Source organism: Coregonus lavaretus (genome assembly GCF_964263955.1).
Source record: "Coregonus lavaretus genome assembly, chromosome: 23".
NCBI classification, from domain to species: domain Eukaryota; kingdom Metazoa; phylum Chordata; class Actinopteri; order Salmoniformes; family Salmonidae; genus Coregonus; species Coregonus lavaretus.
Genome location: NC_140010.1, coordinates 11,949,211 through 11,969,351, shown reverse-complemented (window position 1 = coordinate 11,969,351; position 20,141 = coordinate 11,949,211). Strand labels below are relative to the sequence as shown.

The window sequence follows — 20,141 nt, the reverse complement described above, 5'->3', positions numbered from 1 at the left end:
GAGAACATGCTCCCAGTCGGTTCGATGTATCAGAACAGAAGTTATGAATCCTGTCTGTACATTAATGAAGTGCATTAATCTTGGGGGGCACCTTGGACCCCAGTTTATCTCTCTAACACCCTCCTTTTCTCCTTCCCTCCTTCCTTCTCACACCACCTCTCCAGCTTATCAATCCATTGTGTGTAATGGATACGTCCTCTTACAGCCCCTTAGAGCCACTGTAATCCAGCCACAAGCCTCTCCTTAGGACAGCAGCTGTTGTTGGGATGAATGGAGAGACTCACCTCTACTAAGTTTATAACAGACAAGAGTCAGGATTAACGTCAGAGTGCCGCCGGAGGACCAACAGGACAGATAGGGAGTGAGTAAGTGTTGATCCACGTGATCTGAATAGCATTTAGCTTTAAAAGAAGCCAGTGCTGACATCGTGCGATATAGAATAATGGATGGTCAGTAGTATTCTAAGGGGGTTGGATCAGATGAAAGCAACTGTCCCAGAGTAGGACTAGTACTGTGCTTCATAATAATCATTATGCTTCACAGTAGAAGTGTTTTGTGTTATTGCTGTAGAATTGTTCTATAATTCAGGACTTACTGTAAGGTTTTTGGTGCAGTCAGTGCATGCAGAGACAGATGGAGTGGACGAGACTCTGCATCGTACTAAACAGGGACAGTAGGAAGACAGGAAATCAATTATCATGTTCAGTGTTTACCTGGCCCCACTGAGAGGCCAGACAGAATATCTCCAACAGCCAGCTGGGTTAAAGCCAAGCCCTCAGCAGACAGGGCTCTACTTAGAGATGATCTCTTGGCTAATAGTAGAGGGGAGTGAAAACTCCCAATACACACACAGGCAACCAAAAGGAACACACACTCGCACACACACACACACACACAGGACCAGAGAGTTGCATCCTATCATTATAGTATATTAAAGGCCCAATGCAGCTGTTTTTATCTCAATATTAAATCATTTCTGCGTTACCCGTTAAGTACCTCATTGTAATAGTTTTCCATTAAAATGGTCCAAAAAAATGAGAAATCGTTTTTTTTGCTAAAAAGCTAATTTTAAGCAAGAATTCTGCCATTACTGTCTGGGAGTGGTCTGATTGAGGGGCCTAATTGGAGGAGCCTAATGGGAGGGATATGTAACCAGAACTAGCTGTTATTGGCAGAGAGGTTTGGAAGTCTCTTTGTTATTGGTCTATTAACTTATACCACCTGGTGATGTCACCAAGCAAGCCAAAACTCCACCCATGCGAAACCTGCTGATTTAGAAGGTCCTGTGTAAATTGTACTTTTAACTAGCAACTGTCAGTAAATAACACTGATCACATTTTGTCACACTTTTACAGTGTTAGTTTCATCAGCTGTTGTACAATATGATACAAAACACAGGACAAACTGAATTTTGTCTGCACTGGGCCTTTAAGGAACTATGACCATTCAACTCTCAATCACCATGACAGTCAGGCACATCTCTGTGTTGTCTCTCTTCTGTATTTTATAAGGGAGTCAATATAAATCCCAGTGTGCTCTGCTTTGTAGTTTCTTCTTAACCTCTGCCATTCTATGACATCACAGGTTTTGTAGTTCTGTGGGTTCCGAGGCACAGTCGGGTGTGGGACAGGGTGGAGTCATACCACCATGTGACCAGTGTTTTTCATATCCCCATTACCACGTGGGTTGGCATGGTGATCACCCCCGCCACCCGTGCCAGGTCCTGCATCCTGCTCTACCTCGTCGTCGGGGTCCATCTGCTCGCTCTTCTTCTTGACATAGCGTTCGTACAACACTATGACCACGCCGATGGCCCACGCCGACACCGTTCCCGCCGCGAAGATGACGAAGCCGATGGCGAGGAAGAACAGGTAGTCCCAGGAACCCAGGCCCTGGTGGCACCGCGACCGCAGCTGCAGCCCCAGCTCACCCAGACGCTGCCCTTGCAGGTCAGGAGGACCATGGCACACCGTCTGGCCCTCGTCTGGAAGAGACAACAAAGCACAGGTAGGTCCTGACCATATTACTGATGAGTGTGTTTGTTTTTTATTACCGTCTTTTTCTTTCTGCTTGCATTTTGTATTTATATTTTGATGTGTGTATTTTCTGTAATTTCTGTAATTCAGGGCTCATCTGCAAAAGAGACCTTGGTCTCAGTATAACTCCCTGATAAAATAAAGGGTAAATACAAATAAATAAAAAGTTATACTAGAACTTGCATTGGCGATACAGTAGGAGCCTATCACTAGTTGTAATGATTAGAGCTCTGAGTTTTTCTTGACCATGCCACCTGACCAGTAAAAACTATTGGTCCTAGTTATAGGCTATATTAGTGAAGACCGTTTTGGTCACACTTTATTTGGATAGTCCCATATAGATGATCTATAGATGGTCATATTATCAACAAACTATCTGTTGATAAGCAACTGCTTGCTCAGGTTAGGGTAAGGGTTAGGTTTAGGGTTAGGGTAAGTGTTAAGGTTAGGGTTAGTAGCACAGGAGGCTGGTGGCACCTTAATTGGGGAGAACAGGCTCGTGGTAATGGCTGGAGTGGAATTAGTGGAATGCTATCAAACACATGGTTTTCAGGTGTTTGATGCCATTCCATTTGCTCCGTTCCAGGCATTATTATGAGCTGCGCTCCCCTCAGCAGCCTCCTGTGGTTAGTAGATAGTTGAAATGTTGTTCACAGTTATTGAACGTCTACAAACCATCTACTTGGGACTATCCAAATAAAGTGTTACCACCCTAGTAGACATGAACATTTGTACTGAGCCCATACAGTATTACCAACATAAGAACAACTTACTGCTACTATTATTATTGTCAGTGTTAAATGTGGATGTGGTGCAGGAATCAGGCGCAGGAAACAGAGGCTTCGTCCAACAGGCTTTAGTAGGTACACAAAAAAACAAACGGGCCTCAACAAGAGCCCGGAAGGCAAAACACGAAATTACGCACAACGCGTAAAACACTACTCGCCAAAAATAGCGCGCACAACAAGTGCGGAAACTCTCTCCTATACAATGGAGGAAAACAAACACTGCACCTCTGACCGGAGAACAATTACACACAACACAAGACTCAAACAACGAGAACTTATAGGACACACAATAAGCACAAAACAGAAACAGGTGTACCAATAAGACAAAACCAAACAAACATCGAAAACATACAACGGTGGCAGCTAGTACTCCGGGGACGACGACCGCCGAAGCCTGCCCGAACAAGGAGGAGGAGCAGCCTCGGCCAAAACCGTGACAGTACCCCCCCCTTGACCTCGGGGACGACCAGGAGGACGCGGAGCAGGGCGCGTGGGGTGACCACGGTGGAACTCAGTCAGAAGAGACAGGTCTAAAATATCCCTCCTCGGCACCCAGCACCGTTCCTCCGGGCCGTACCCCTCCCACTCCACGAGATATTGGAGACCCCCCATCTGACGTCTCGAATCCAAGATGGACCGAACTGTGTACGCCGGAGCCCCCTCGATGTCCAGTGGGGGCGGAGGAGTCTCTCCTATCTCACAGTCCTGGAGTGGACCAGCTACCACCGGCCTGAGAAGAGATACATGGAACGAGGGGTTAACATGATAATCAATAGGCAGTTGTAACCTGTAACACACCTTTTTCAACCTCCTCAGGACTTTAAAAGGCCCCACAAACCGCCGACCCAGCTTCCGGCAGGGCAGGCGGAGGGGTAGATTTCTGGTCGAGAGCCAGACTCGATCTCCAGGTGCGTACACCGGCCCCTCACTGCGGTGGAGATCGGCGCTCGCCTTGTGTCGACGGATGGCCCGCTGCAGATGGACGTGTGCAGCGTCCCACGTCTCCTCCGAGCGCCGCACCCACTCATCCACCGCAGGGGCCTCGATCTGGCTCTGATGCCATGGTGCCAGAACCGGCTGGTAACCTAACACACATTGGAAAGGGGTTAGGTTGGTGGAGGAGTGGCGGAGAGAGTTCCGTGCCATCTCTGCCCAGGGGACATACCTCGCCCACTCCTCCGGCAGGCCCTGGCAATACGACCTCAGAAACCTACCCACATCCTGGTTGACACGTTCGACCTGCCCATTGCTCTCCGGGTGGTACCCCGAGGTAAGGCTCACCGAGACCCCCAAACGCTCCATGAACGCTCTCCAGACTCGGGAGGTAAACTGGGGACCTCGATCAGACACTATATCCTCGGGTACCCCGTAATGCCAGAAGACGTGGGTGAATAGTGCCTCAGCGGTCTGTAGGGCAGTAGGGAGACCCGGCATGGGAAGGAGATGACAGGCCTTCGAGAACCGATCCACAACGACCAGGATGGTGGTATTCCCCTGTGAGGGGGGAAGGTCTGTAACAAAGTCCACCGAGAGGTGAGACCAGGGTCGTTGTGGAACAGGCAGGGGTTGTAACTTTCCCCTGGGCAAGTGTCTGGGCGCCTTACACTGGGCACACACCGAGCAGGAGGAGACATAAACCCTCACATCCCTGGCTAACGTTGGCCACCAGTACTTCGTGCTAAGGCAGTGCACTGTCCGGCCAATACCTGGATGCCCAGAGGAGGGTGACGTGTGAGCCCAATAAATGAGTCGATCCCGAACCTCGAGCGGAACTTACGTCCGACCCACAGGACACTGTGGAGGGCTAGGGTCGGTATGTAACGCCCGCTCAATTTCAGCATCGACCTCCCACACCACCGGTGCCACCAGACAAGACTTCGGTAGTATGGGAGTGGGCTCAACGGACCTCTCCTCTGTGTCATACCGCCGAGACAGGGCGTCTGCCTTTCCGTTCTGGGACCCAGGGATGTACGTGATCTTAAATACGAACCGGGCTAGAAACATAGTCCACCGAGCCTGGCGAGGATTCAGTCGCCTAGCTGCCCGAATGTATTCCAGGTTACGGTGGTCAGTCAAAATGAGGAAAGGGTGTTGAGCCCCCTCAAGCCAATGCCTCCACACCTTTAGGGCCTGTACCAAGGCTAACAGCTCCCTGTCCCCCACGTCATAATTTCGCTCCGCCGGGCTGAGCTTCTTAGAGTAAAAAGCACAGGGGCAGAGTTTAGGTGGCGTGCCGGACCGTTGCGATAGAACGGCCCCTATACCGGCTTCTGACGCGTCCACCTCCACCTGGAACGGTAAAGCGGGATCCGGATGCGCCAGCACCGGAGCCGAAGTAAACAGGTCCTTCAGTTTCCCGAAAGCCCTGTCCGCCTCAGCTGACCACTGCAAGCGCACCGGACCCCCCTTTAGAAGGGACGTTATGGGAGCTGCCACCTGTCCAAAACCCCGGATAAACCTCCGGTAGTAATTCGCAAAGCCCAAGAACTGCTGCACCTCTTTAACCGTGGTTGGGGTTTGCCAATTACGCACGGCTGACACCCGGTCAACCTCCATCTTCACCCCTGAAGCGGACAACTGATAACCCAAAAAGGAGACAGACTCCTGGAAGAACAGACATTTCTCTGCCTTGACATACAGGTCGTGCTCCAACAGCCTCCTCAACACTCGGCGCACCAGGGCTACATGCTCGGCTCGGGTAGAAGTGTACACCAGAATATCGTCTATGTACACGACCACTCCTTGCTCCTGCATGTCCCGGAAAATCTCATCCACAAAGGATTGGAAGACTGAAGGAGCATTCATCAACCCGTATGGCATGACGAGATACTCGTAATGACCCGAGGTGGTACTAAATGCTGTCTTCCATTCATCGCCCTCCCTAATGCGCACCAAGTTGTAGGCGCTCCTGAGGTCCAATTTTGTGAAGAACCGCGCTCCGTGTAATGACTCCGTCATAGTCGCAATCAGAGGGAGTGGATAACTGAATTTCACAGTAATCTGATTGAGACCACGGTAATCAATACACGGGCGCAAACCTCCATCCTTTTTCTTCACAAAAAATAAGCTCGAGGACGCAGGGGAAGTGGAGGGCCGTATGTATCCCTGTCTCAGAGACTCGGCTATGTATGTCTCCATAGCCCTCTTCTCCTCTTGAGACAAAGGATACACATGGCTCCGCGGAAGCGCAGCTCCTACCTGGAGGTCTATCGCACAATCCCCCTGTCTATGAGGTGGCAATCGCGCCGCCCTCGCCTTGCTAAACACGAGTGCTAAATCCTCATACTCAGGGGGAACGTGCATTGCGGGCACTTGGTTTGGACTCTCCACCGAGGTCGCCCCCACGGAAACACCCAGACATCGCCCCATACACTGGGCAGACCACTCCTTAAGAGCCCTCTGTTGCCACGATTATGGGTAATCAACCAGGGAAGCCCCAGCACCACTGGATACGCAGGAGAGTCGATCAGATATAGCTGAATAGTCTCCTCATGACCCCCCTGCGTCCTCATCCTAAGTGGCGCCGTGACCTCCCTAATCAACCCCGATCCCAACGGGCGGCTATCTAGAGCATGTACAGGGAAGGGAGCATTGACAGGAAGGAGAGGAATCCCTAACTCTACACAAAACTTCCGATCAATAAAATTCCCAGCTGCGCCTGAATCTACTAGCGCTTTATGCTGGGACCGAGGTGCAACCTGTGGAAAACGGACAGGTATAGTTAGGTGCACAACAGAGAGCTCTGGGTAAGTGGGGCGCCTACTCACCTGGAAGGACTCCCCAGTGCGTGGCCTGTTGTCTCCTCCCCCTGGAGACCCTCCCCAGCACCTAGCCGCAGTGTGTCCTCCACGGCCACAGTTGGTGCAGGGGACGGCCCCCCTTGGACTCCTTCTCCTCCTTTCTCTATCGCCAGCACCTCCGAGCTCCATAGGACTCGGCTCGGAGGCGCTGGAGGGTGGAATGGACGGCCCCCACTCGGAACATCCGCGAGTGGCCAGCAGGGTGTCGAGGCGTATGGCCATGTCCACCAACTGGTCAAACGAGAGGTTGGTGTCCCTGCAAGCCAGCTCACGGCGGACGTCCTCCCGTAGGCTGCACCGAAAGTGGTCAATGAGGGCCCGCTCATTCCACCCTGCATCTGCCGCTAGAGTCCGGAACTCCAAGGCAAACTCCTGGGCGCTCCTCTTCCCCTGCCGGAGGTAGAATAGGCGCTCCCCCGCCGCTTTCCCTTCAGGTGGATGGTCGAACACAGCCCTGAAGCGGCGGGAGAACTCCGCGTAGGTAATCGTTGCGGCGTCTATCCTCCTCCACTCGGCGTTGGCCCACTCCAACGCCTTGCCGGTGAGACAGGAGATGAGGGCGTAAACGCTCTCGTGTCCCGAGGGCGCCGGGTGTACGGTGGCTAGGTAGAGTTCTACCTGTAGGAGGAAACCCTGACACCCGGCAGCGGTACCATCATACGCCCTTGGGAGCGAGAGCCGAATCCCACTGGGTTCTGGAGCGTGGACGGGCGGACTGGCCGATGGTGGGGGTGAGGTAGGTGGAGGTGTGGGTACCCCACTGGTCTCCCATCGGTGTAGAGTATTTATTACTCCCTGCAGGGCGGTCCCGAGTTGGTTTATCCGGTCGTCCTGTCCGCGGACGCGCTCCTCGAACGACTCGGGTGCTGCTGCTGCTCCTGCTGATTCCATCGATATGGTGTGTAATTCTGTCAGTGTGAAATGTGGATGTGGTGCAGGAATCAGGCGCAGGAAACAGAGGCTTCGTCCAACAGGCTTTAGTAGGTACACAAAAAAACAAACGGGCCTCAACAAGAGCCCGGAAGGCAAAACACGAAATTACGCACAATGCGTAAAACACTACTCGCCAAAAATAGCGCGCACAACAAGTGCGGAAACTCTCTCCTATACAATGGAGGAAAACAAACACTGCACCTCTGACCGGAGAACAATTACACACAACACAAGACTCAAACAACTAGAACTTATAGGACACACAATAAGCACAAAACAGAAACAGGTGTACCAATAAGACAAAACCAAACAAACATCGAAAACATACAACGGTGGCAGCTAGTGCTCCGGGGACGACGACCGCCGAAGCCTGCCCGAACAAGGAGGAGGAGCAGCCTCGGCCGAAACCGTGACAATTATAAATTCCCCAACCTATAATTTCAGCATTACTATTAAGACTATTAATAGCTAATATTAAGGCTCTATAAAGCTGATGTGGCAAATATTCATTAAAAATCGTTTTTCAACCACTCCACAACTTTCTTGTTAACAAACTATAGTTTTGGCAAGTCGGTTAGGACATCTACTTTGTGCATGACACAAGTAATTTTCCAACAATTGTTTACAGACAGATTATTTCACTTATAATTCACTGTATCACAATTCCAGTGGGTCAGAGGTTTACATACACTAAGTTGACTGTGCCTTTAAACAGCTTGGTAAATTCCAGAAAATGATGTCATGGCTTTAGAAGCTTCTGATAGGCTAATTTACATCATTTGAGTCAATTGGAGGTGTACCTGTGGATGTATTTCAAGGCATACGTTCAAACTCAGTGCCTCTTTGCTTGACATCATGGGAAAATCAAAAGAAATCAGCCAAGACCTCAAAAAAAATGTTGTAGACCTCCACAAGTCTGGTTCATCCTTGGGAGCAATTTCCAAACGCCTGAAGGTACCACGTTCATCTGTACAAACAATAGTACGCAAGTATAAACACCATGAGACCACGCAGCCGTCATACCGCTCAGGAAGGAGACGCGTTCTGTCTCCTAGAGATGAACGTACTTTGGTGACAAAAGTGCAAATCAATCCCAGAACAACAGCGAAGGACCTTGTGAAGATGCTGGAGGAAACAGGTACAAAAGTATCTATATCCACAGTAAAACGAGTCCTATATCGACATAACCTGAATGGCCGCTCAGCAAGGAAGAAGCCACTGCTCCAAAACCGCCATAAAAAAGCCAGACTACGGTTTGCAACTGCACATGGGGACAAAGATCGTACTTTTTGGAGAAATTTCCTCTGGTCTGATGAAACAAAAATATAACTGTTTGGCCATAATGACCATCGTTATGTTTGGAGGAAAAAGGGGGTTGCTTGCAAGCCGAAGAACACCATCCCAACCGTGAAGCACTAGGGTGGCAGCATCATGCTGTGGGGGTGCTTTGCTGCAGAAGGGACTGGTGCGCTTCACAAAATAGATGGCATCGTGAGGAAGGAAAATTATGTGGATATATTGAAGCAACATCTCAAGACATCAGTCAGGAAGTTAAAGCTTGGTCGCAAATGGGTCTTCCAAATGGACAATGACCCCAAGCATACTTCCAAAGTTGTGGCAAAATGGCTTAAGGACAACAAAGTCAAGGTATTGGAGTGGCCATCACAAAGCCCTAACCTCAATCCTATAGAACATTTGTGGGCAGAACTGAAAAAACGTGTGCGAGCAAGGAGGCCTACAAACCTGACTCATTTACACCCGTTCTGTCAGGAGGAATGGGCCAAAATTCACCCAACTTATTGTGGTAGCTTGTGGAAGGCTACCCGAAACGTTTGACCCAAGTTAAACAATTTAAAGGCAATGCTACCAAATACTAACTTCTGACCCACTGGGAATGTGATGAAAGAAATAAAAGCTGAAATAAATCATTATCTCTACTATTATTCTGATATTCTTAAAGTAAAGTGGTGATCCTAACTGACCTAAGACAGGGATTTTTACTAGGATTAATAATAATATGCCATTTAGCAGACGCTTTTATCCAAAGCGACTTACAGTCATGTGCACATAAATTTTTACGTATGGGTGGTCCCGGGGATCGAACCCACTACCCTGACGTTACAAGCGCCATGCTCTACCAATTGAGCTACAGAGGACCACATGATTAAATGTTAGGAATTGTGAAAAACAGAGTTTAAATGTATTTGGCTAAGGTGTATGTAAACTTCCGACTTCAACTGTACATAATAATGATGGAAATGTTATTTGAAGTGTTTTTGTCAATTTGTAAGTCGCTCTGGATAAGAGTGTCTGCTAAATGACGTAAATGTAAAGTGTTGAAGTGTGTAGGTAAGCCACCTAGGGAAGGTGATATCAATATTATATTTAATCAAATAGGGAGTTGTGGCCTGTTGAATAATTCAAACACATTACATGATATCGTTTGACATAACCTTCATGAGAGCTAGATAACACACACTCCCTCCTGAAATATCTTTCAGTTTGCAGCAAAAATTTTGTAATAAAATACCATGTAAGAAAACAGCACATGCTGTATCGTTTTGTTTCCCTTATCAGACAATAACAGAATAGGAGCTGCTGTCTGTTATTGGTGTGTTGTGATGTTGATATTACATTACACCAAATCCGAGGCTTTTGAATAATTCAAGCCCATTTCAACCCTACTGGATTTCACTGGGTAATTCTGTCTTTTGTGTCTGACTCGTCCAGTAATCAGATAGAAGGGGTTTTCTTCTGCTAGGCTGCATGCCTCCAGCAGGCTCCTTGGTTGGATCATGACTGAGACTCACTCAGAAATCATGAATGTCAATAGAAAAGAGGATGTTTGTTTTGTCAGAACAGGGATCCTGTGCTGTAGCATCAAAGACCAGACAGCTGACTCCTACTATGTGGGGGAAGAGGAATATAGATAGACTATACTATAAATGTGTTTTGAGGAGCAAATAGTTTGATACAGTACGTTGGTCTAATCATAGATGCTAAAGACTCAAAGATGATCATTGTGTGTATGGATGCCTTGAAGCCCTGGTTTGTTAGGGGTCATATTCTGAAGAAGAAAAATGCCTGAAATGTGATTGCAGTAACCAGAGTGTTGGAAAATTTCAAGGGACATTAATTTGCTTTTGTTTTCACAGCTTTTTGTGTTTGGGAATCTCTCTCGGGATCAGATCAAAAGGCTTTTACTGTTTCTGCCTGGCTGACTGGCTGTGCTCTGATCTGTATTCTGTGTTTCATGCCAGCAGACTTTGTTCATGCACTATTTACACTGGCTTATTTTGCACCACAGAATTGGCTGGTTTTGTCCATACATTGTGCATGGATTGACTTTTTGAGGAAATTAAGACATACTTTCGTATATATAGTGTATGTGGACACCCCTTCAAATTAGTGGATTCGGCTATTTCAGCCACAATCGTTGCTGACAGGTGTATAAAATCGAGCACACCGCCATGCAATCTCTATAGACAAACATTAGCAGTAGAATGACCTTACTAAAGTGCTCAGTCTTTCAACGTTGCACCGTCATAGGATGCCACCTTTCCAACAAGTCAGTTCGTAAAACATTTCTGCCCTGCTAGAGTGGCCCTGGTCAACTGTAAGTGCTGTTATTGTTAAGTGGAGCAACAACGGCTCAGCTGTTAAGTGGTAGGCCCAACAAGCTCACCGAACGGGACCGCCGAGTGCTGAAGCGCGTAGCCCGTAAAAATCGTCTGTCCTCGGTTGCAACACTCCCTACCGAGTCCCAAACTGCCTCTGGAAACAATGTCAGCAATAACTGTTTGTCGGGAGCTTCATGAAATGGGTTTCCATGGCAGAGCAGCCGCACACAAGCCTACGATCACCATGCGCAATGCCAAGCATCGGCTGGAGTTGTGTAAAGATCGCCGCCATTGGACTCTGGAGCAGTGGAAACGCGTTCTCTGGAGTGATGAATCACGCTTCACCTTCTGGCAGTCCAATGGACGACTCTGGGTTTGGCAGATGCCAGAAGAACGCTACCTGCCCCAATGCATAGTGCCAACTGTAAAGTTTGGTGGAGGAGGAATAATGACATTCTAGACGATTCTGTACTTCCAACTTTGTGGCAACAGTTTGGGGAAGGCCCTTTCCTGTTTCAGCATGACAATGCCCCCGTGCACAAAGCGAGGTCCATAGAGATTGGTGTGGAAGAACTTGACTGGCCTGCACAGAGCCCTAACCTCAACCCCATCGAACACCTTTGGGATCAATTGGAACGCTGACTGCGAGCCAGGCCTAATTGCCCAACATCAGTGGCCGACCTCACTAATGCTCTTGTGGCTGAATGTAAGCAAGTTCCCGCAGCAATGTTCCAACATCTAGTGGAAAGCATTCCCAGAAGAGTGGAGGCTGTTATAGCAGCAAAGGGGGGACCAACTCCATATTAATGCCCATGATTTTGGAATGAGATGTTCGGCGAGCAGGTGTCCACATACTTTCGGTCATGTAGTGTATGTTGTGCTTGTCTAATCTATTGAGAATTGAGTACAAATCTGATTGGAACTGCAGAGCATTATATGGTGTACTGGAAGATAAAGATAAAATAACAGTAATGTAATGTTTCATAGTAGGAAGGGACATAATATTTTTGATTAACATCAATTAATACTTAATTAGTGTTCCATTGTAGAAATTCACACACAGTATCCTTTGGATTTGTCTTAGCCTACATCACAGTCACAACTGACCCTGTGCTCTCTGTCTTTGATGATTTGAATAAAAGCAGAGGAGATGCAGAACTGAACCCAGTAAATAAGCGGGTGCATCACTAACGATAGAGTAAAAGGTGCATGGTCAATCTGACATCTGCATTGGCCGTGCAGCATTTACGGTGATACAGCCTCTGCAGAAGTCAGGGCATTCATATTTCTTGTGCTTTGCGGAGCAGCACAGAGATGTTGAGCAGAGCTGTTATGAAGGCAGTTGTCAAGGAAGTGAGTTTGTGTTTATACAGGACCTCCCACCCCCACCTACCATCAACCAATTATGTAAATGCTGAGCTTTACGGAGCCCTCCGCATTGTTACAAAATTTGGGAGGCACACAGCAATGCGGTACAGAGCTCAATTTGGCCTCTGCATGCCTCCGGAGGCTCTGCAATTGCGTCACAACCTCCATACGGAGCCTCCGACCACATTTTCAGATCAAGCATAAATTGGCTTTTAGGGATAACGGATATAGGATAATGACAGAGATGGGCCTAGATCTCCTGTTGTCTCCAAAGACATTCCATTTTGTCTTCAGATGCCCTGAGAGTTTGGAAATAAATTTAGCAGCACAGATGTCAGGAGTTTTCATAAAAGAGATACACACCACACTACACTTCAATAGTCCTCTGATCTCGCCTCAGAACTACTGACACCACTATAGACCACACTACACTTCAATAGTCCTCTGATCTCGCCTCAGACCTACTGACACCACTATAGACCACACTACACTTCAATAGTCCTCGGATCTTTCCTCAGACCTACTGACACCACTATAGACCACACTACACTTCAATAGTCCTCTGATCTCGCCTCAGACCTACTGACACCACTATAGACCACACTACACTTCAATAGTCCTCTGATCTCGCCTCAGACCTACTGACACCACTATAGACCACACTACACTTCAATAGTCCTCTGATCTCGCCTCAGATCTACTGACACCACTATAGACCACACTACACTTCAATAGTCCTCTGATCTCGCCTCAGACCTACTGACACAACTATAGACCACACTACACTACAATAGTCCTCTGATCTCAACTCAGACCTACTGACACCACTATAGACCACACTACACTTCAATAGTCCTCTGATCTCGCCTCAGACCTACTGACACCACTATAGACCACACTACACTTCAATAGTCCTCTGATCTCGCCTCAGACCTACTGACACCACTATAGACCACACTACACTTCAATAGTCCTCGGATCTTGCCTCAGACCTACTGACACCACTATAGACCACACTACACTTCAATAGTCCTCTGATCTCGCCTCAGACCTACTGACACCACTATAGACCACACTACACTTCAATAGTCCTCTGATCTCGCCTCAGACCTACTGACACCACTATAGACCACACTACACTTCAATAGTCCTCTGATCTCGCCTCAGACCTACTGACACCACTATAGCACTCATTTTAATAATACAACACACCACCCTCCTCTTCTCAGTGAACACTAAGTACTACTTCTACTTCTCTCCCTCTACTAAGCTAGAGCCCTCTCTCTCCCCAAGGCATAGAAGCCCCCGGGGCCTCCCCCTCATCCCCCTCAGGGTCCGACATCAAAGGAGAGGCTTCCTCTCCCCATCCCATCCGCAAACCACGCTATTTCTAGGATATTTTTTTTGCAGACACTCTTATCCAGAGTGACTTTCAGGAGCAATTAGGGTTAAGTGCCTTGCTCAAGGGCACATCGACAGATGTATTTCACCTAGTCGGCTCAGGGATTCAAACCAGCGACCTTTCAGTTACTGGCCCAACGCTCTAGGCTACCTGCTGCCCTAAAATACCCTTTCCTTATGTAACTGCTAACTACAGACAGTATGCTAAGCTTTAGGAGGCGAGACAGCAGCGGAGAATCTGTTACCGGTAGTTCCTTCTGTGGGTTTTTCTTCTCTTCTTCCTTCTATCAATGCATTATTTCTAAACTGCTGAGACGACAGACAGACAGTACCTCTCAGAACAGGTGAGCACTGCAGTCTGGAGTGTGTGTGTGTGTGTGTGTGTGTATGTGTGTGTGTTCTCCCTTGCTGCAAGCATTTGCTTGAAGGGACTCCGCTCCAAATTAAAGCAGACAAAGGCAATGAGCAGCAGGAAAATAGGACAGCTCTTACAGGACTAGTTTAGGATTCTGCCTGAGCTGCATGGGAGAGGATGATGAGCTGGTGTGCGTGTGTGTGCGCATGTGCGTGTGTGTGCGGGGGATGCCCATTAGTAAGTGTAACATGGTGTTAGTAATATGACTGGCTCTTGCTCATTGAGGTGCACTATAAATAGCTGCTCTTTTGTGCATTTACACATCCCAAAAAAGCAGCAGAAGACTTCACTCCAAACTGAACAAAGCCAAAATCAGATATACAGAGCATTCGGAAAGTATTCAGACCCCTTGACTTTTTCCTCATTTTGTTACGTTACAGCCTTATTCTAAAATTGATTAAATTACTTTTTTTCCTCATCAATCTACACACAATAACCCTATAATGACAAAGCAAAAACAGATTTGTAGAAATGTTTGCAAATGTATTAAAAATAAAAAACAGAAATACCTTATTTACATAAATATTCAGACCCTTTGCTATGAGACTTGAAATTGAGCTCAGGTGCATTCTGTTTCCATTGATCATCCTTGAGATGTTTCTACAACTTGATTGGAGTCCACCTGTGGTAATTTCAATTGATTAGACATGATTTGGAAAGGCACACACCTGTCTATATTAGGTCCCACAGTTGACAGTGCATGTCAGAGCAAAAACCAAGCCATGAGGTCGAAGGAATTGTCTGTATAGCTCCGAGACAGGATTGTGTCGAAGGCACAGCTCTGGGGAAGGGTACCAAAACATTTCTGCAGCATTGAAGGGCCCCAAGAACACAATGGCCTCCATCATTCTTAAATGGAAGAAGTTTGGAACCACCAAGTTTGCCCCTGAGCAATCAGGGGAGAATGGCCTTGGTCAGGGAGGTGACCAAGAACCCGATGGTCACGCTGACAGAGCTCCAGAGTTCAGCGCCCTGTGTCTCAGTATGTTTAGTGTATCTATCTGATGCTGTCTGGTCAGAAAGAGTATGACATTGTTGCCGCCAGTAGCGTTGCATGCAATGGAAGCCAGCAAGCGATTGGCCTCCCTTGATACATTTTTTTTGAATAATTATAGCCAATCAGCGTTGAGCTAAACTGAGTGAGCTGCACTATGAATGGTCCTGGCGCACCAAAAAAAGTGTCAAGGGAACCAGTTTGGATTTGTGGTTTTAGCCATGGATGGAGATAGGGATTTGGACTTGTGGTTTTACTTAATTCTCCATACTGGCCATTGATTATAAAGACAATTCTGATCCAACCATAAATTCATACATTGTGCCCCTGGCCTGAGAGGATGGAAATTCAACATGTAGCTAGCCTGGCTTATCTTTGCCCATGAAAGGAAGTTAGGCTAGCGAGAAAGTATTTTAGCCAGGTAGCCTAGGAGTAGGACAACAAAAACTAAAAGCGTGTACTGTATGACAGTCATTGCCCATTTAGGCAACATGAAAGAGGAGGATGGCATTGGCATTTCTCTACAAGTAGGGTGAGTCAACATGTTTTTACTACTTCCAAGAATGCACACACACCACACACACCCACACACACATAAATCAGTACCATGGACAGCCACTTCATATTTAGCTTATGTTGTTTGGACTAAATAGTTTTTGGTATCTTTTAGCTGTCACTGTATTAGACTAAGCATAGGTGATTAGATGATGTTGAAATGTTGAAGTTCAAATGGTGCTGGAATAGTGGAGGCAGCTCCTGTTTTCTTTGCAACTTGCGGTAACTCTCAGTGGTTCTAAATCAATAGTTGTTTAATAGTCTGAAAATGTCGGAAACATTACCTTGCTTGACCATGCTGTAGGTCATGTACTGTTTGTTGCATGCAATATGTTTTGTGGACTTGCTCTCCGATTTTGTAATGAAACAAATGTGAGGTTGAATTTATTCTGCCACTGTGTCTTCTTATTGTCTCTGCCATAGGCATATATATCACGGTGTCAAGGCATATGAACTAACAGGTTATAGAGCATACAACGCAATTATCACAACACATAGGTTGTAATATGGCTTTTTTCCCTGGATTGGCTTCCCCAGTGATTTAACCCACACACCACTACTGCATAAACAATATTCAATATCTGTCTTTCCACATATTTTATTTGAAATGACAGTCTTGAATGTCTTAATTGTGTTAGTGTAGTAGACCTCATTCATGAACTCATAAATGAAACATGTAGTTGACCTAGGTTATATGAATTGCATGTGGTTGGGAAAGTGAAACGCTTTCAGTGAGCATTTCAGGAGCGTTTGAACATGGAAACATTCCTTGAGAGAGGCCTGGGATGTGCAGAGCTGGAGAGAATGGCTGTCCTCTCCTGCTATTGGTCCAGCCCCCCACACTGGCTTAGTATATCCATATTGTATATCAATGTGTATGATGTTGGTATGATTAGTACAGCATATCACAGAATATAATCACAGTACAGTAGTAGCTTTGTCCTATGGAACAGCACATCTCACACATCCCTCACACAAATGAGAACGATAAGACAAAACCACAAACTTAAAACCACCAAGCGTACACAAACCAGATAGAATAGAGGGAATTATCTGGATTTATATTTATATCTGAAGGTGCAAACAGTTTTACCTTGAAACTTGAATGCTTCGATGTGGACCCAGAGACAGAGGTCCTCGTTGTCGCAGTCGCAGCTCCAGGAATTCCCGCTGAGGCCGACAGAGCGCAGGGTGGGCAGCGCGATGAGGGAACTGATGTTGAACACGGTCAGGTTGTTCCGGCTCACGTCCAGCACCTGCAGCGCCGAGTTCCTCGCGAAAGCGTCCGGGTGAATGTACGACAGGCCGGGGTTGTCTGTCATTCTCAGCATCACGAGGCTGGACAGCGGCCCGAACGTCCTGGCCTCTATCCGCGTCAAGGTGTTGAAGGACAAGTCCAGGTAAGCAAGCTTCCCCAGGTTCCCGAATGTGGACATAAAAATCTCTGTCAGGGAATTGTTGCTACAGTCCAAGTACACCAAGTCCGACAGGTAGTTGAGCTGCAGTGGCGGCAGCTCCACGATGCGGTTGTTGGAGATGATGAGCTGCCGCGTGGCCAGCGGCAGGTCAGTGGGGAAAGCGGTGAGGTGCTGCCCGGCGCACTGGACCACCAGCTGGTCATCGCACACGCAGCGTTCCGGACATCCCGCTGTCAGAGCCGGGGACGGGGTCACCCCCATGACGAGGATCAGCAGAATGATGAGCCGCAAGGATTGTGCGCTGGGCTGTGGGGCAAGACGCATGACACTGGTGAGGGCTTCATCAATTCCGTTTGGATAAACCACGCCACATTCTTCATTGATAGCCTGTGTCCTCTGCCAGTTAGGGCCTATCAGTTAGCCTAACGTAAATGCTATTAACTATTTAAAATGATTTAATTATAGTTACCTGATAATGAGGTTTGACGTTGGCCACTTGTCCTCGCAAGTTGTCGTAGTTCATTCCGAGCGTCGCCTCACGTTTGGGGTCCCGTGCGTAACCATTATAGTGGACCTGGAGGACTCCAGACGCCCAAGCGCCCTCTCAGTTCCAATTCTCTGTTATTCGATTTGGTCGATTAGAGAGTGTTTCTTCTTGTATCAATCATTTTTGTGTAACAACTGCCATTTGAACTCAATATGCAGGAGAGTTCCTTCGCGCGTCGTAGCCTAGTGTTATAATGGTATTTGGTCTCCTGCAAGTGTGGTGGTGTGACTGCCCTCTCTGAAACTGAGCCGCGAATGAGAAGGTGGGCGGTATGGTGCGCTCTCACTGCTCACGCGTTGGATCGAGTGTATGAGGAGAGAGAGGACGGAGCTAAAGAAAGCATAAACAACTGGAGTCAAGAAGTCACGCAAGCTAGGAGAGGTTACCTAATTCTACCAATGTACCCAAAGCGTTCTGGAAATAGAATGCCCAGGGTATAGCCAATTGTGACACTATAATTGCCCAACAGAACACTCTATTTATCTCAATGTATTTACTTATCAATTAAATTAAATTAAATTACCTAGTGCCTATTTAAAGATGGTATGATGGTTATTACGCTGTCATATGTGTGTGTGTGTGTGTCTGTTTTAGAATGTGTGTGTGTCTAGTGTCATATTCCAGTCTAGCTGGATGCAGGGTCATAAACTTAGAGTGCCAGTCTACTTGGGCATGGAGCCACATGTTACTATTTCATTATTATAGTTATATAGCCTACAACATTGACATGGCAAGAGCCAGTTTACACAACTTTTCTCCCACAAGCACACATACACATGGATTCCCCACACCTCTCTCTCCCCCCTCTCTCTTTCTATTCCTCTCCCCCCTTCACCTCTATCTCTTCCTCTCTCTCTCTCACCTCACCTCTTACCCTCCTCTCTCTCCACATCGCCTCTCTCGCTCTCGCTCTCTGTCTGTCTCTGTCTCTGTCTCTCTCTCTCTATGTCGCTCTCTCTCTCTCTCTCTCTCTCTCTCTCTCTCTCTCTCTCTCTCCCTGTATTAATTTGTAGGTGTTGAAGTACTGATTCAGATTCAGCAGCATCGTGGGAGGACAGATGTGATGCTGAGAGGGATTATAATAATAATTAATGATTCATTCATTCAATTTCTATAGCGCTTTTCATTACAAAAATAATCTCAAAGCACTTGAAAATGCCAGTCAACAACATAAACACACACGGGTGAGAGACAGACAGCGTGCCAGTCAACAAGAGATAATAACGTCAGGGACAGTGCATGAAATCAAGCCTTCATCCACAATTATGTCCCTGCTTCAAAAAATAACAAAGAAGCATTACAAATCTGAGAGCATTTATTCACACTTTTCACAACGGATATAGTCATAACCATTCAGAAAGTGTACTTATGGCTGCTGTTTACTAAAGATATAGTGCCATCTAGTGATGTAGTATTGTTAAAATATCACTACCTCTTGTAAAACAGGATTCCTGTCCCAATGACCAACACAGAATGTAAATTGAATGTAGGGCCTATCAATTGTTTACATTTGATATTGAGAATAATTAGTATGACATACTCTGCCAGACTGAAACAAAAACCAAACAGATGAAAACAAATTTAACTGGAGAAAAAACACACACCAGTGAAATTAACACTTATCTTAACAGAAATGAATTAACAGAAGTTAATACTGAAATGGTCCTATGACTAAACCCCCTCTTATCCATGGCCACACTTTATAGTCTGGTGAAATTACTTTCTGTAAATAAGAGAATCACTCTATGAATAGGACTCTATGAATGATATACAAGGCCAGTAAAACTGGTTCCAGATTCATTGCTTTCTATCAATAACTATAGTGAACATAAGGGAACTTCCCTCACGCATGACAGTGTCACAATGACTAGGCTGAACAGAGAACCAGAGCCAGTAGCTCAATTGGTAGGGCATGGCGCTTGTAACGCCAGGGTAGTGGGTTCGATCCCCGGGACCACCCATACGTAAAAATGTATGCGCACATGACTATAAGTCGCTTTGGATAAAAGCGTCTGCTAAATGGCATATTATTATTATTATATTATTATATTATAGATATGGCCCTGTTTGAACTCACATAGGAAAATGAGGAGGTTGCACTCAAATAAACATACTTTAAATAGGCTAGTGAAACACTAACTGTAAATACAGTTATTTTATTAATTTCACTCCATTCTATTTTATTATATTACTAAATGTTATGCTAAAACACAGAATTATTGGTAGTAGTCCTACGATCTGATACAGCCCAAATGAACTCTACCCC

The 20,141-nt window shown here is 46.7% G+C and overlaps 1 protein-coding gene across 1 annotated transcript; it reads right to left on the bottom strand.

Annotated features, from left to right (window-relative positions):
* Positions 1 to 1,637: 1,637 nt before the first annotated feature.
* Positions 1,638 to 17,851, bottom strand: LOC311150786 (leucine-rich repeat-containing protein 52-like; the record flags this gene model as incomplete). The annotated part of the gene is made up of 3 exons (XM_084188315.1): positions 1,638 to 1,984; positions 17,004 to 17,634; positions 17,798 to 17,851. The coding sequence occupies 3 exons, from the start codon at positions 17,849 to 17,851 to the stop codon at positions 1,638 to 1,640; spliced, it is 1,032 nt and encodes a 343-aa protein (XP_084044441.1).
* Between the last annotated feature and the right edge of the window lie 2,290 nt (positions 17,852 to 20,141).